At 45.7% G+C, this 14,054-nt stretch overlaps 1 protein-coding gene across 8 annotated transcripts in view; it reads left to right on the forward strand.

The window, feature by feature from the left end:
• The window catches only part of htt (huntingtin), a 256,421-nt gene that overhangs the window by 232,991 nt on the left and 9,376 nt on the right, over positions 1-14,054 (forward strand). For 7 of the 8 annotated variants that reach the window (XM_085974744.1, XM_085974896.1, XM_085974819.1 and 4 more), the window contains 5 exons: positions 688-818; positions 4,319-4,448; positions 6,773-6,928; positions 8,174-8,364; positions 11,812-11,926. In XM_085974744.1, coding sequence (XP_085830870.1) covers positions 688-818; positions 4,319-4,448; positions 6,773-6,928; positions 8,174-8,364; positions 11,812-11,926 — 723 coding nt within the window. The remainder of the gene's footprint in view (positions 1-687; positions 819-4,318; positions 4,449-6,772; positions 6,929-8,173; positions 8,365-11,811; positions 11,927-14,054) is intronic. The other variant, XM_085975173.1, reaches the window with a different exon arrangement.

The raw sequence follows: 14,054 nt of genomic DNA on the forward strand, positions 1-14,054 counted from the left end.
GTAGACGGCATGCCGGAACCCCACGAGCCTTTGCCGACCACGCAGACACCAGCATTAACACCGGATAATGCAACACCGCCGCTGCGACGATCAGAAAGGCTTACGAGGCCTCCGGACAGACTGACATACCAGAACTGGTGGTACACTTCACCCCGCCGGACTCAAATCTAAACAAGGGGTGAATGTGGTAAACCACTTTTATCGTTCACTATCGTTACACTATAGTTATCACTGTTATATCGTTACTCTATGGTTATCACTGTTCACACTGTTGTATCACTATACGAGGTCGCCTCTTGTCACGCTGCTATACCTGGGCTGACCACTGCTGACTCCGCCCATGACTCCACCTACCTGCCCAGGTATAAAGGTAGTCGACTGGCTGGCATTCCTCCTTGTTGTATCCGATCACCCACGAGGGTGGGCTCTGTTATTTAGCCAATAAAAACCTATAGTTACTTTCTTAACTCGTCGCTTTTCATTGGATGAATTGATAGGTATATCACACCGATTGCCTAGGGTTGTGCATGTAGAATGGACATGGGCGCGGGGGTTGCTGCTGCCCCTGGAGCAGCACCACAGCAAGACTTGGGACTTTCAGAAGAAAAAAGGAATAACTGGAGGGGGGAGCAAACTAGTTACACAATGATGCTCTTCAGAGTTGATGCTGAATTCTACTATGCGCAGGTCTCCATTCATTCTGTCTGGCTGGGAAACAACATAACCCCCCTGAGAGAAGAGGAGTGGGATGAAGATGAGGAAGATGAAAGTGATGTGCCTGCTCCATCCTCCCCGCCAACCTCGCCAATTAACTCCAGGTCAGTCCAAGATTATCATCAACAAGTGACATGTCAATTCTTGTCACCGTGTTAGACAGTCAGTCACACTGAACCCACTATCAGACGATCGGTCACACTGAGCCACCTCCGCACAGCTTTAGCGAAACATAGAAGATAGGAGCAGGAGTAGGCCATTTGGCCCCTCGAGCCTGCTCCGCCATTCAATGAGATCATGGCTGATCATCCAAATTCAGTACCCTGTCCCTGCCTTCTCCCCATATCCCTTGATCCCTTTAGCCTCAAGAAATATATCCAACTCCTTCTTGAATATATTTAATGAATTGGCCTCAACTGCCTTCTGTGGTAGAGAATTCCACAGGTTCACCACTCTCTGGGTGAAGAAATTCCTCCTCATCTCAGTCCTAAATGGCTTACCCCTTATCCTTTAGACTGTGACCCCTGGTTCTGGACTCCCCGACCATCGGGAACATCCTCCCTGCATCTAGTCTGTCCAGTCCTGTTAGAATTTTATAAGTTTCAATGAGATCCCCTCTCATTCTTCTAAACTCCAGCGAGTATAAGCCCAATCGACCCAATCTCTCCTCATACGTCATTCCTGCCATCCCAGGTATCAGCCTGGTGAATCTTCGCTGCACTCCTTCCATGGCAAGAACATCCTTCCTCAGATAAGGCGACCAAAACTGCACACAATACTCAAGGTGCGGTCTCACCAAGGCCCTGTACAACTGCAGCAAGACATCCTTGTTCCTGTACTCGAACCCTCTTGCTACGAAGGCCAACATACCATTTGCCTTCTTAACCACCTGCTGCACCTGCATGCTTACCTTCAGCGACTGGTGCACAAGGACACCCAGGGTCTCGTTGCACTTCCCCTTCTCCCAATCTATTGCCGTTCAGATAATAATCTGCCTTAATGTTTTTGCCACCAAAGTGGATAACCTCGCATTTATCCACATTATAGGTTTGCAGCCTGTCCGATCAGCCGAGTGGGCACAGAACACCGTAATCTCAGTTCTCCATTTTTCCCTCTGCAGAGTTTGCCTAAGATACTAAATATGTGCTCTGTTAGTGCAGAACGCCTTTTATTTTGGTCAGCCTGACGTGCACAATCCCATCACCATCGTTGAGTGCCCAAACCAAACTACTAAGAAATGCACAGATAGAGTTTGTTTGCCTGATGGGGAGTGCACACTCCCTCCGTGTAGGAACACACCCCACTTCCCCAAGCTCAGAGAAGCCCAATTCTCCTTGGATAAGTGGTGCCAGAGGACTGGAGAATTGCAAATGTTATATCCCTTTTTTTTGTTTTTTTTTTTTAAAAGGGGAGAGAGATAAACAAGGCAACTAGTTTGAAGATGATACGGAACTTGGAAATGTAGTAAACGTTGAGGAGGATAGCAACAGATTTGAGGCGAACACACAACAGATGAACTTTAACGCAGAGAAGTGTGAAGTGATGCATTTTGGTAGGAAGAATGAGGAGAGGCAATATGAACTCGGGACAATTTTAAAGGGGGTGCAGGCGGTGAAAGACCTAGGGGTATATGTACACAAATCATTGAAGGTGGCAGGGCAGGTTGAGAAATCAGTTAAAAATGCATACGGGATCCTGGGCTTCATAAATAGAGGAAGAGAGTACAAAAGCAAGGAAGTTATGCTAAACCTTTATAAAACACTGATTAGGCCTCAGTTGGAGTATTGTGTTCAATTCTGGGCACTGCACTTTAGGAAAGATATCAAAGCCTTGGAGAGGGTGCAGAAGGGATTTAATAGAATGTTACCAGCGATGAGGGACTTCAGTTATGTGGAGAGACTGGAGAAGCTGAGGCTGTTGCCTTTAGAGCAGAGAAGGTTAAGAGGAGATTTGATACAGGAGCTCAAAATCATGGACGGTTTTGATAGAGTAAATAAGGAGAAATGTTTCCAGTGGCAGAAGGGTCGGTAACCAGAGGACACAGAGTGAAGGTGATTGGTAAAAGAACCAGAGGCGACATGAGGAATTTTTTTTTTGCAATAGTAACATTCAAAAGAGAATTGGATAAATATTTGAACGGGGGAAAAAAATATAGGTCTATGGGGAAAGAACAGGGGAGTGGGACAAATTGGAGAGCTCTACCAAAGAGCAGGCACGATGGGCCGAATGGCCTCCTGCGCTCTATGATTCTATAAGTTAAGCACATGTTGGCAGGCGCCAAGACGGAAGGACCCTCCTCCCAGTGCACAGACAAGTACTAATAAGCCAGCTAAGATTGCACAGCTTACCAATGCAGAGCACTCAGTGTTGGTTTTCAGGGTTATCTGGTCAAGTAGGAAGAATCCCACCCTCCCAGCAGATCGACCTCTCAATTATCAACAAGCCAGGCTGGCTGTTCAATCAGCCGTGCTCTGGAGTACTGTGAACCTGTCAGTTATTGTATTCCCGAGTCCACCACACAGGATCAGCTCTCTTCCATTCTCCCACGGCACGCATGGAGAGCGTGGCCAAATTCTGGTTTCTCGGATCAGTGACTCACGATTCGTGTCCAAGACCTGCCGAGCCCAGAGACCGTGAAGGCCAATCGTAGCCCTCCCTACTGCTACCAAGATCAGCTGGTTCAGCATAGATCTAATGTCTTCTGGTTTGAATGGCTCAGTGCCACACCACATGCTGCGTATACCATATGGTGGTGGATTAACTAAAAACATTTATGCAATGAAACTTTGATGTTTCCCTATACTGGATAAATAATGTGCCCTGTCAGCATCCGTCTGTTACCATGTGGGTGCATGAGATCACAGGATTGGTTCGGATAAAGAAAGCCCTTCAGCCAATTTGCTTTGGCTCTTAATGAATACTAAAACAACATACATTTATAGAGCGCCTTTAACGTAGTAAAATGTTCCAAGGCGCTTCACAGGAGCATTATCAAACAAAATTTGACACCGAGCCACATGAGATGGAGGTAGGTTTTAAAGGAAAGCGAGCTAGAGAGGTGGAGAGGTTTAGGGAGGGAATTCCAGAGCTTAGGGCCTCGGCATCTGAAGGCGCTGCCGCCAATGGTGGGACGATTAAAATCGGGGATGCACAAGAGGCCAGAATTGAAGAAGCGCAGAGATCTCGGAGAGATTTGAAAACAAGGATGAGAATTTTAAAATTGAGATGTTGCTGGACCGGGAGCCAGAGTAGGTCAGCGAGCGCAGGGGTGATGGCTGAACGGGACTTGGTGTGAGTTAGGAAAGGGGGAGCAGAGTTTTGGATGAGCTCGGACATCTTCCCATGACTGCTTCCAACGTTCTCCTGAATAAGCAGACCGCACCTCGCTTTCGCTTTTTGCAGCACCTTTCACAATGCAGCACTGGCGCGTCACCATTGATTATGTGCACAACTTTGAGGTGAGCGTGCTACCTACTGAGCTAAGCTGTCCCAGAAAGGTAGCGCAGATGTGCGCTCAGGTTATCTTTTGTCTTCGTTCTACAGAAATTTAGTTTCTAGCCTGTTTGAGCAGCTTTTAACAACATTTAACGCACTTTATTTCCAGGAAGCATCGAGCTGGGGTTGACATTCATTCCTGTTCTCAGTTTCTGTTGGAACTCTACAGTCAGTGGATTCTCCCCACGAACGCTGGCAAGAAAACTCCTGTTGTCCTGGTCAGTGAGGTGGTAAGATCGGTAAGTGTGGGATCTGATTGGGATTAAGGAATCTTTTCAGGTGCACGGATTAATGAGCAGGAGCGGGAATTCTGGTGACTCTTTCCCCCCGCACCCCCTTTGAAGAGCCACTTCTTCTTAGGTGCCGATGGTGCAGCACTCCCTCAGTATTGCACTGGGAGTGTCAGTATGTGCTGAAGTCTCTGGCGTGGGACTTGGACCCATGACCTCCTGCATCAGAGGCAAGAGTGCTACCCACCGAGCCACGGCTGCAAATCCATTAGATTAGTGCAAAGCCAAGGGGCGAGGGCTTGTGAAGTACCTGGGGGTATTGTACAATGATAAAAAGATGCTATATATAAATGTAAGTCTGATAAATTGCTGTCCCGGTTTCAATTTTTATTTATGCTTTTTAAAATCAAAATAGATGCTGGAAGCCAATAGATTTCCCCATTTTTACTCTTAAGCCTTTAGTTACTTCTGAATATTTTCATATTAAGATTTGGGGATTGCCCAGTACATCCCCAGTTTTAAAATACTGCACTTGCGAAGTTCTGACCTGGCTTTTTACGCACAGTATCCTGGCGAAGACACAGGACCATAACAGCAGGATCTCTGGTACGCTGGGTGTAATTCCTAGCGGGCCTCAGTTGCAACCTTGGCCTGACCCATTGAGCAGGGCCTCAGCTGTTGCAGCCAGGATAAATGCAAGACAGATGGGACGGAGCGAGAAGATTCAGTGGTAGGGGGTAGGGAAAGAAAGCAGAAATAATGAAACCGAGCTTACTGAAAAAAATCGCTGAAACGAGAAAGTAAGCGTACAATTTTTAAAATGAACCATAGAATGTTAAATCACAAACAGGTCCATTAAATCCACACCAGTGTTATTCTCGATGTGAGGTATTCTAATCCCAGTCTCCTACATTCTTTTTCAAGTAAACTGCCTTATTCCCATTAAAAAGAATTTCTGGTTCAACAACGCAGACCGAGAACTCTGCACTCTAACCACCCTCGTGTGTACAGAAATTTCTCCTAACCTCACTATTGTTGCTGTCTCGCCAGCCAGTGGAAACGATTCATTGTTTGCCCCATCGTGTCCTTTCCTGATCTTGAGCACCTCTATCAGGTCACCAGTTAACCTTGGCTCTTGTTGGGGGGAGGGGGGGGGGAAAAACCCTAACTTCCTAAGGCACTCTTCATAACTGTAACCTCATCATCCCTACCTGAATTTATGTTGCACCTTTTCCATCCCTCCCTGGTCTCGTCCCTCCCCATCTCTGTGACCTCCTCCAGCCCTACAACCCTCCGAGATCTCCGCGCTCCTCCAGTTCTGGACTCTTGCGCATCCCCGATGTTAATCGCTCCATCATTGGCGGCCGTGCCTTCAGCTGCCTGGGCCCTAAGCTCTGGAATTCCCTCCCTAAACCTCTCCTTAAAACCGACCTATTTGACAAAGCTTTTTTGTCATCTGCCCTAATATCTCCTTATGTGGCTCGGTGTCAAGTTTTGTTTGACAACGCTCCTGTGAAGTGCCTTGGGACGTTTTACTACGTTAAAGGTGCTATATAAATGCAAGTTGTTGTTGTTTTACATACTTTTTATAATGTGTTTCATGCAGCTTCTCCAGCAAGCTTCCCACACAAATTGTATCAGTGTACCCCGCTTGTTGGCCCTCACTTGTATCGTATTCAGTGCGTACCCAGTTCCTGTCAAGAAATAGACTTGGCCTTCCTTTTCTTTTTCTTATATCAAGATTCTTCTCTTCTCCCAGCCCCTTCTCTCTTCACTGGCGCCCCCCCCCCCCCCCCTCACTTTCTCTCTCTATCTCTTTCCTGCTATCCTCCCTTTGTATGATTCAGTAGGAACATGCAGGAATTTGAAGTTTCTAGTTTTTGCATGGTTTGCTGGTGAGATTCCCACCTTTCAGCGTTGGTACTACCCGTTCAACTTGCTGTGAACTGTACAAACGTAGAATGAATCGATGAGTCATTAGCTCCTGTCAGAAACATAGAAACATAGAAGATAGGAGCAGGAGTAGGCCATTCAATGAGATCATGGCTGATCATCCAAATTCAGTACCCTGTCCTTGCTTTCTCTCCATATCCCTTGATCCCTTTAGTCTTAAGAAATATATCTAACTCCTTCTTGAATATATTTAATGAATTGGCCTCTACTGCCTTCTGTGGTAGAGAATTCCACAGGTTTACCACTCTCTGGGTGAAGAAATTCCTCCTCATCTCAGTCCTAAATGGCTTACCCCTTCTCCTTGGACTGTGACCCCTGGTTCTGGACTCCCCGGCCATCAGGAACATCCTGATTTCTTCCACCGTGTGTTTCCATTACAGCTTTTGGCGGTCTCTGATCTGTTTACTGAGAGGACCCAGTTTGAAATGATGTACAGCACTCTGACGGAACTTCAGAAAATTCATCCAGCCGAAGATGAGATTCTGAATCAGTATCTGGTCCCGGCCGTCTGCAAAGCGGCAGCTGTTCTGGGCATGGTAAGGAGAAGGAATAAAAAGCACCTTGTCGACTGCCTGAGATAACGATAGAAAGCTGGAAATATGCTGAAGTCTGTAGGAAATCCCATTGCTATCTTGTTCCAGACCGTCTGTACTGGAACATGTCCAAACTTTGAGAACTTCCCCATCGGATTTCAGCCGTAATATACTACTTTACATCCTCACTGTGCCCATATACATAAGAAATAGGAGCAGGAATAGGCCACTTGGCCCCTCGAGCCTGCTCCGCCATTCAATAAGATCATGGCTGATCTTGGGCTCAAAGCCACTTCCCCGACCGCTCCCCATAACCCTTCACTCCCTTATCTTGCAAAAATCTGTCTATCTCCACCTTAAATGTATTTAATGACCCAGCCTCCACAGCTCTCTGGAGCAGAGAATTCCACAGATTTACGACCCTCTGCGAGAAGAAATTCCTCCTCCATCTCAGTTCTAAAAGGGCGACATTTTATTCTGAAACTATGCCCCCAAGTTCTAGATTTCCCCACGAGGGGAAACATCCTCTCTGCATCTACCTTGTCGAGCCCCCTCAGTATCTTGTGTTTCAATAAGATCACCTCTCATTCTTCTAAATTCCAATGAGTAAAGGCCCAGCCTGCTCAACCTATCCTCTTAAGTCAAACCCCTCATCTCCGGAATTAACCTAATGAATCGTCTCTGATCTGCCTCCAATGCAAGTATAAATCTCCACATATATCCATCTTTGCATAGTTGGGGAGGTATGGACTTGTTCACTTCAAGCTCTAGTTTTTCTCACATTTCTAACTTTCCATCAATTTTCTACTTGTCTGCTTTCCTCTCCCAAGCTGTACAATCTACTGCAGAAACTTATTTTGAGCATTAAAACTAATCATTATAAAGATTCAATCATGGGGTGGGTATCGCAGCTTGGTCCAATCCTGTCCTTCACGGGCGTGCTATACACCTGCATGCATATGAGAAAGGAGGGCAGGAAAACACCCGGCTAGTTCCTCAAGCTTGTCTCATCCGGACACGCTGCAGCCTACATGGCCCATGGAGGCTCGTGTGGAGCATAAACGCCAGCAGAGACCAATTGAGCCGAATGGCCTGTTTCTGTGCTGCAAAATCTATGTAATTCTGTTTTTTTTTTTTTTAAATATATATATTTTATATACACACACACACACACACACACGAACTTTGAACTTAGATGCTTAACGTCTTTGTAGGGACTAACTTGTTGCCCGTGTTTCTGTTTTGTAGGATAAGGCCATTGCGGAGCCGATAAGTCGTCTGTTGGAGACCACAATGCGGAGCACCCACATGCCGTCTCGGATAGGAGCACTGCATGGAATCCTGTACATCCTGGAGTGTGACCTCTTGGATGAGACAGCAAAGCAGCTCATTCCAACTATTAGTGATTACCTGCTGTCCAACCTGCGTGCGATAGCACAGTACGGGAGAATTCTATTAGATTTATCCTGACCTTTTCGGATAGGTTGCATGCAATGTTCCCTTTAATTTTTTTTTTGGCTCTGCACGGGCCATTCAAAATACAGGAAACTCTCTCTTAACCGGCACCTAAATATCCGGAAGCCTCTCTTAACTGGCAAAATTCAGGAGTAGGTTCAGGTAAGTTTACTATATATTAGTGGCCGTGTAACCGGGGTTCCTGCACCTGTGGCCATGCAACAGGGACTCCTGGAGCTGTGCCCGTGTAACCGGGACTCCTGCACAAGTGCCGTGTAACCGGGGCTCCTGTGGCTGTGTACTGGGCTCTCATACCGTGGTAAGTATACCTCTCTAATCCAGACTTTTTGATCAACCAGCGCCACGCCGGTCCCGTCGGTGCCGGATAAAAAAGAGTTTCCTGTACTGGGCCTGCGCGGCTTTTGTGTTGAAAAGCCGGCTGCGCAGGATCCCTGGAAACGCTGTTTGTTTGCACGTGCATTTGTTTTAGAACGTTGAGGTTCCCATAGTGAGATTAAGAGTGTTGCTTGCTGTTGTGTATGATAGTACTGTTGTTACAAGGTCTCTGTATTTAGGGGGTACAGAAAGGACTGAACTTCACCTTGTTTATTGAGAGAAATGTTGATTTATGTTCACAGGGTGGTGCTTCCTTTTTTGAAGGAAAAACTCTCTTGAAATACTTTCAAGCTGTGACCTGTCTGTAGCTGTCATCAATGTATCTCCTTTTCTCATTTTGGGGAATCGATGTATAATTTTCAAAAAAGATTATAAATTTCTAACAAGCAAAAGAAAAATGAAACTACAGATGCTGTAAATCTGAACCAAAATCAGAAAATGCAAAAAAATAACAGTTTTAAAGAAGGGTCAGCACTCCACAGTCAATTCGTCAGTTGTCTCCACAGATGCTGCTTGACATCCTGAGTGGGACCAGCATTCTCCTTTTATTTTGTGTTTGTTTTATGAGTCTTCCTACTTTGGAAAAGTGACAGAACCTGGCAAACACTTTCACTTTTAGACTTTGTGCCGTTTTAGAGGAGAACGTGGAGAATAGCTGGACAAAAAAACGACCACCGTCTATCTGGTTCACCACCTAATCATCCTGGTAGTCGCATGATCCAACAATAATGGAGTTGTTGACTAATCACAGCAATCTAGACTTCAAGAGGACATAGACAGGCTGGTGGAATGGGCGGACACGTGGCAGATGAAATTTAACGCAGAAAAGTGTGAAGATACATTTTGGTAGGAAGAATGAGGAGAGGCAATATAAACTAAAGGGTACAATTCTAAAGGGGGTGCATGAACAGAGACACCTGGGGGTATATGTGCACAAATTGTTGAAGGTGGCAGGGCAGACTGAGAAAGCGGTTAAAAAAGCATACGGGATCCTGGGCTTCATAAATAGAGGCATAGAGTACAAAAGCAAGAAAGTTATGATGAACCTTTATAAAACACTGGTTTGGCCTCAACTGGCGTATTGTGTCCAATTCTGGGCACCACACTTTAAGAAGGATGTGATGGCCTTAGAGAGGGTGCAGAAAAGATTTACAAGAATGGTTTGAGGGATGAGGGACTTCAGTTACGTGGATACATTGGAGAAGCTGGGATTGTTCTCAAAGCAGAGAATGTTGAGAGGAGATTTGATAGAGGTGTTCAAAATCACAAGGGGGGTCTAGACAGTAGATAGAGAGAAACTGTTCCCATTGGCGGAAGGGTCGAGAACCAGCTCCTCTTCGAAATAGTGGCTGTGGGATATTTTTACGTCCACCTGAGAGGGCAGACGGGGTCTCAGTTTAACGTCTTATCTGAAAGACGGTACCTCCGACAGTGTGGCACTCCCTCAGCACTGCACTGGGAGTGTCAGCCTGGATTATGTGCTCAAGGCTCTGGAGTGGGGCTCAAACCTACGACCTCCTGACTCCGGCGAGTGTGCTCCCCACTGAGCCCGGGGACCAGCTCCCAGCCTGACGTCCGAGCACGCCTCCAGCCTGGCGTTGTTTATTCTCCCCAAAAACTCTGGGGAATACTGCAAGAATTCAACAAGAAGTCTGAAAGTGAATGTGTTTGTTGGGTTTTGTCATTTTTATCAGTTCCAAAGTATGAAAATTTAATGCCATTTTTGCAAAAGGGGAATATGTAGATTCATAAGACAGCTGCAATAGGGTTATAGTTTGCAAACTTAATCTAGAACCTTTTCTCAGTTGCCACTGCACGTAATGTGTAATTTGCAGAGATGGTGTCTTGCATTTCTGTGTTAGTGTGACAGCCACAAGTAATATAAAGAAAGAACTTGCATTTATATAGTGCTTTTCACGATTTCAGGATGTCCCAAAGTACAATATGTTCTACATCAGGGGCTGTGGTAGAATCAAGCCAGTGTTGCGGCTCACCTTATGTAGTGTATATTGGTATAAATTAGCTCTACTCGAGCAACGCATTTACTTACTGCTGAGTCAGTACAGTCTGTGTGTGCTGCTGCTAATTCATTGCCTCGATTATCACCCACCATTACCCTCATAAGTCACAGGTGTGTCCCCAGTACTACATAGAAACATAGGAGCAGGAGTAGGCCATTCAGCCCCTCGAGCCTGCTCCGCCATTCAATGCGATCGTGGCTGATCATCCAAATTCAGTACCCTGTCCCTGCCTTCTCCCCATATCCCTTGATTCCCTTAGCCTTAAGAAATATATCTAACTCCTTCTTGAATATATTTAATGAATTGGCCTCAACTGTCTTCTGTGGTAGAGAATTCCACAGGTTCACCACTCTCTAGGTGAAGAAATTCCTCCTCATCTCAGTCCTAAATGGCTTACCCCTTATCTTTAGACTGTGACCCCTGGTTCTGGACTCCCCCGCCATCGGGAACATCCTTCCTGCATCTAGTCTGTCTAGTCCTGTTAGAATTTTATAAGTTTCAATAAGCCTAATCGACCCAATCTCTCTTCAAACGTCATTCCTGCCATCCCAGGTATCAGTCTGGTGAATCTTCGCTGCACTCCCTCCATGGCAAGAACATCCCTCCTCAGATAAGGCGACCAAAACTGCACACAATACTCAAGGTGTGGTCTCACCAAGGCCCTGTACAACTGCAGCAAGACATCCTTGTTCCTGTACTCTAATCCACTACTCCACCCTAGTGTTATAAAAGGTCAAAATGCCAAGACAAAACCCAAGTTTAGGAATAGACAAAATCTATATTTACTCTTGACTAGCTGTTTTTCACAGCTCCGCGCACGTAATACGAGAATTTGAAATGTTTTCCAAACGACATCAATGCCAGTGTTACGGGGGGTGGGGGGTTGGGGGGGGGAAGAGTACTACTAGTGTTGTAAAGAATCATACGTTGTGTGTAAAGTGACCTGTGTGCTGATGGCGACAGAGCACCTCATTACGTGCTGTGCTAATGACCCATTGTTTTATTCCCCTGCAGCTGTGTCAACATCCACAACCAACAACATGTGTTGGTGATGTGTGCAACGGCCTTTTACCTGATCGAAAACTACCCACTCGATGTGGGCCATGAATTTACTGCAGGCATCATTCAGGTATTGCTTACTTGTATCACTAAAAGTAGAAACGCAGGTTAATAAGGACAAAAACAAAAGCAAGCCAAGTACTGGGGTTCATTTCTGGAGGGATAGCACTGAAAAGCAGACAAGTTATGTTAAACTTGTATAGAACCTTGGTTAGACTGCACTCGTGAGTACTGTGCACAGTTCTGGTCTCCATATTGTAAAAAAGGATATAGGTGAAGATGCAAAAAAGATTCACAAGGATAATACAAGAACTGAGAGGTTAGACTGAACAGGCTGGGGCTCTATTCTCTGGAAAAGAGAAGACTGGGGAGACCTGATAGAGGCCTTTAAAATTATGACAGGGTTTGATAGAGTAGATGCGGAGAAAATGTTTCCACTTGTGGGGGAGTCCAAAACTAGGGGCCACCAGGTAGTCACTAATAAATCCAATTGGGGAATTCAGGAGAAACGTCTTTGCCCAAAGACTAGTGAGAATGTGAAACTCACTACCACAAGGAGTAGTTGAGGCAAAAGCATAGATGCATTTAAGGGGCAGCTAGATAAGCACATGAGGAAGAAAGGAATTGAAGAATATGGTGATAAGGTGAGATGAAGAGGGGGTGGGAGGAGATTCGTGTGGAGCATAAACACCGGCATGAACCAGTTAGGCCGAATGGCCTGTTTCTGTGCTGTAGAATTAATGTAACATATTGACAGGTTCAGTATCTGGGAAGCCAACATTACATAGAATTTATACAGCACAGAAACATGCTCCACAGGAGCCTCCTCTCAGCTTACTTCATCTCACCCCATCAACATATCCTTCTATTCTTTTCTCCCTCAAGTGCTTATCTAGCTTCCCCTTATCTATGCTATTCGCCTCAACCAACTCCCTATGTGGTAGCGAAAGAATTTCAATTCATGAGGGAGGGTAGTAGAGAAAGACGGCCTGAACTGAAAGCAGCTGCTCTGTTGCTTGAGCAGCACAGATTTGCCGGAAGATGATGAGCTCGGACATCCGGTGTGATTTTTTTTTTTTTAGATTTTTGGATACGGGTAGGTGCAGTTGAGTTAGAAATTCAGCCGTGATCTTGAATGGCGGAGCAGGCTCGAAGGGCCGTCTGGCCGACTCCTGCTCCTATTTCTTACATTCTTATGTTTACGTCTGAATGGATTTGTGGCAATGTTCTGGTGGTCTGGCATGTCCAGTTGTTGACCAGGATCCAGATCAGCATTTGGTCACTTACATGTTGGTTGTATTTCATAACTTCCTGTTAACTCAGTAACTTGTTCCTGGACTGAACACCAAGCTGAATTGACTATCTTCCCCACCATCACCCAAACCAATTGCAACGTACTCAACATTTGGACTGTTTGGAGATATCCTACTTATCCTTGCTGTTCAAATGTGCATTTTCAAATGTCCCACCTGAGCACCATCATCGCCGTCCCACCACCATGGTGGCTGTGTGTGCATGTGTAGTTTTGATGTCTGCTAGAAAGAAGAACTTAATTACCTGATGTGGCCCACAACCTATTTGGCTGTTGGTGAACCCAAGTACTCTTCGATGTTGGGCACTACAGAAATATTTGGTAGAAGCTCAAAACTGTCACCATGGCCTGAAGTTAGGCTTCAGTGGGGTTCACGAGAACAGGGCAAATTGAGGGACCTTTTACCTAAAATTCTGCATATTTATGTAGTTACAGGCACGTTATACAAGGTCCTCGGGTTTGAATATCACTATCTGTATTTTGGGAATAAATGTGGGTTCGCACCCCTGCTGTTCATGAATGTAGCCTGCAATAATGAGGAGGGCTTTAAAATCTTGCAACTTTGGCATCCTGGATGGCTGAGCTGATTATGGCAGAGAGTAATCAAGCTATGCAGATTGGGTGGTTCACCGGTCCCGGGTCTTGTATGTGCTCAAGTATCTGGAGTGGGGCTTGAACCCGCAACCTTCCGACTGAGAGGAGAGCGTGCTACCCACTGAACTAAGCTGACCTACAGAGAAATAGCTACGGTTGCACTGTAATATCTTGCTCAAAGATTAGTTGCACGGTCACTTGGTTTTTTCCCTCTACTAAAATCTTCTAAACTTCTCGAAGACATAGTGAAACAAGCACCTCCCTTTAGAAGCTGCCGCCTGTGTAGCCCATT

Source organism: Somniosus microcephalus, chromosome 1 (genome assembly GCF_052327205.1).
Source record: "Somniosus microcephalus isolate GS21.2 chromosome 1, FLI_Smic_1.0, whole genome shotgun sequence".
Taxonomy (NCBI): domain Eukaryota; kingdom Metazoa; phylum Chordata; class Chondrichthyes; order Squaliformes; family Somniosidae; genus Somniosus; species Somniosus microcephalus.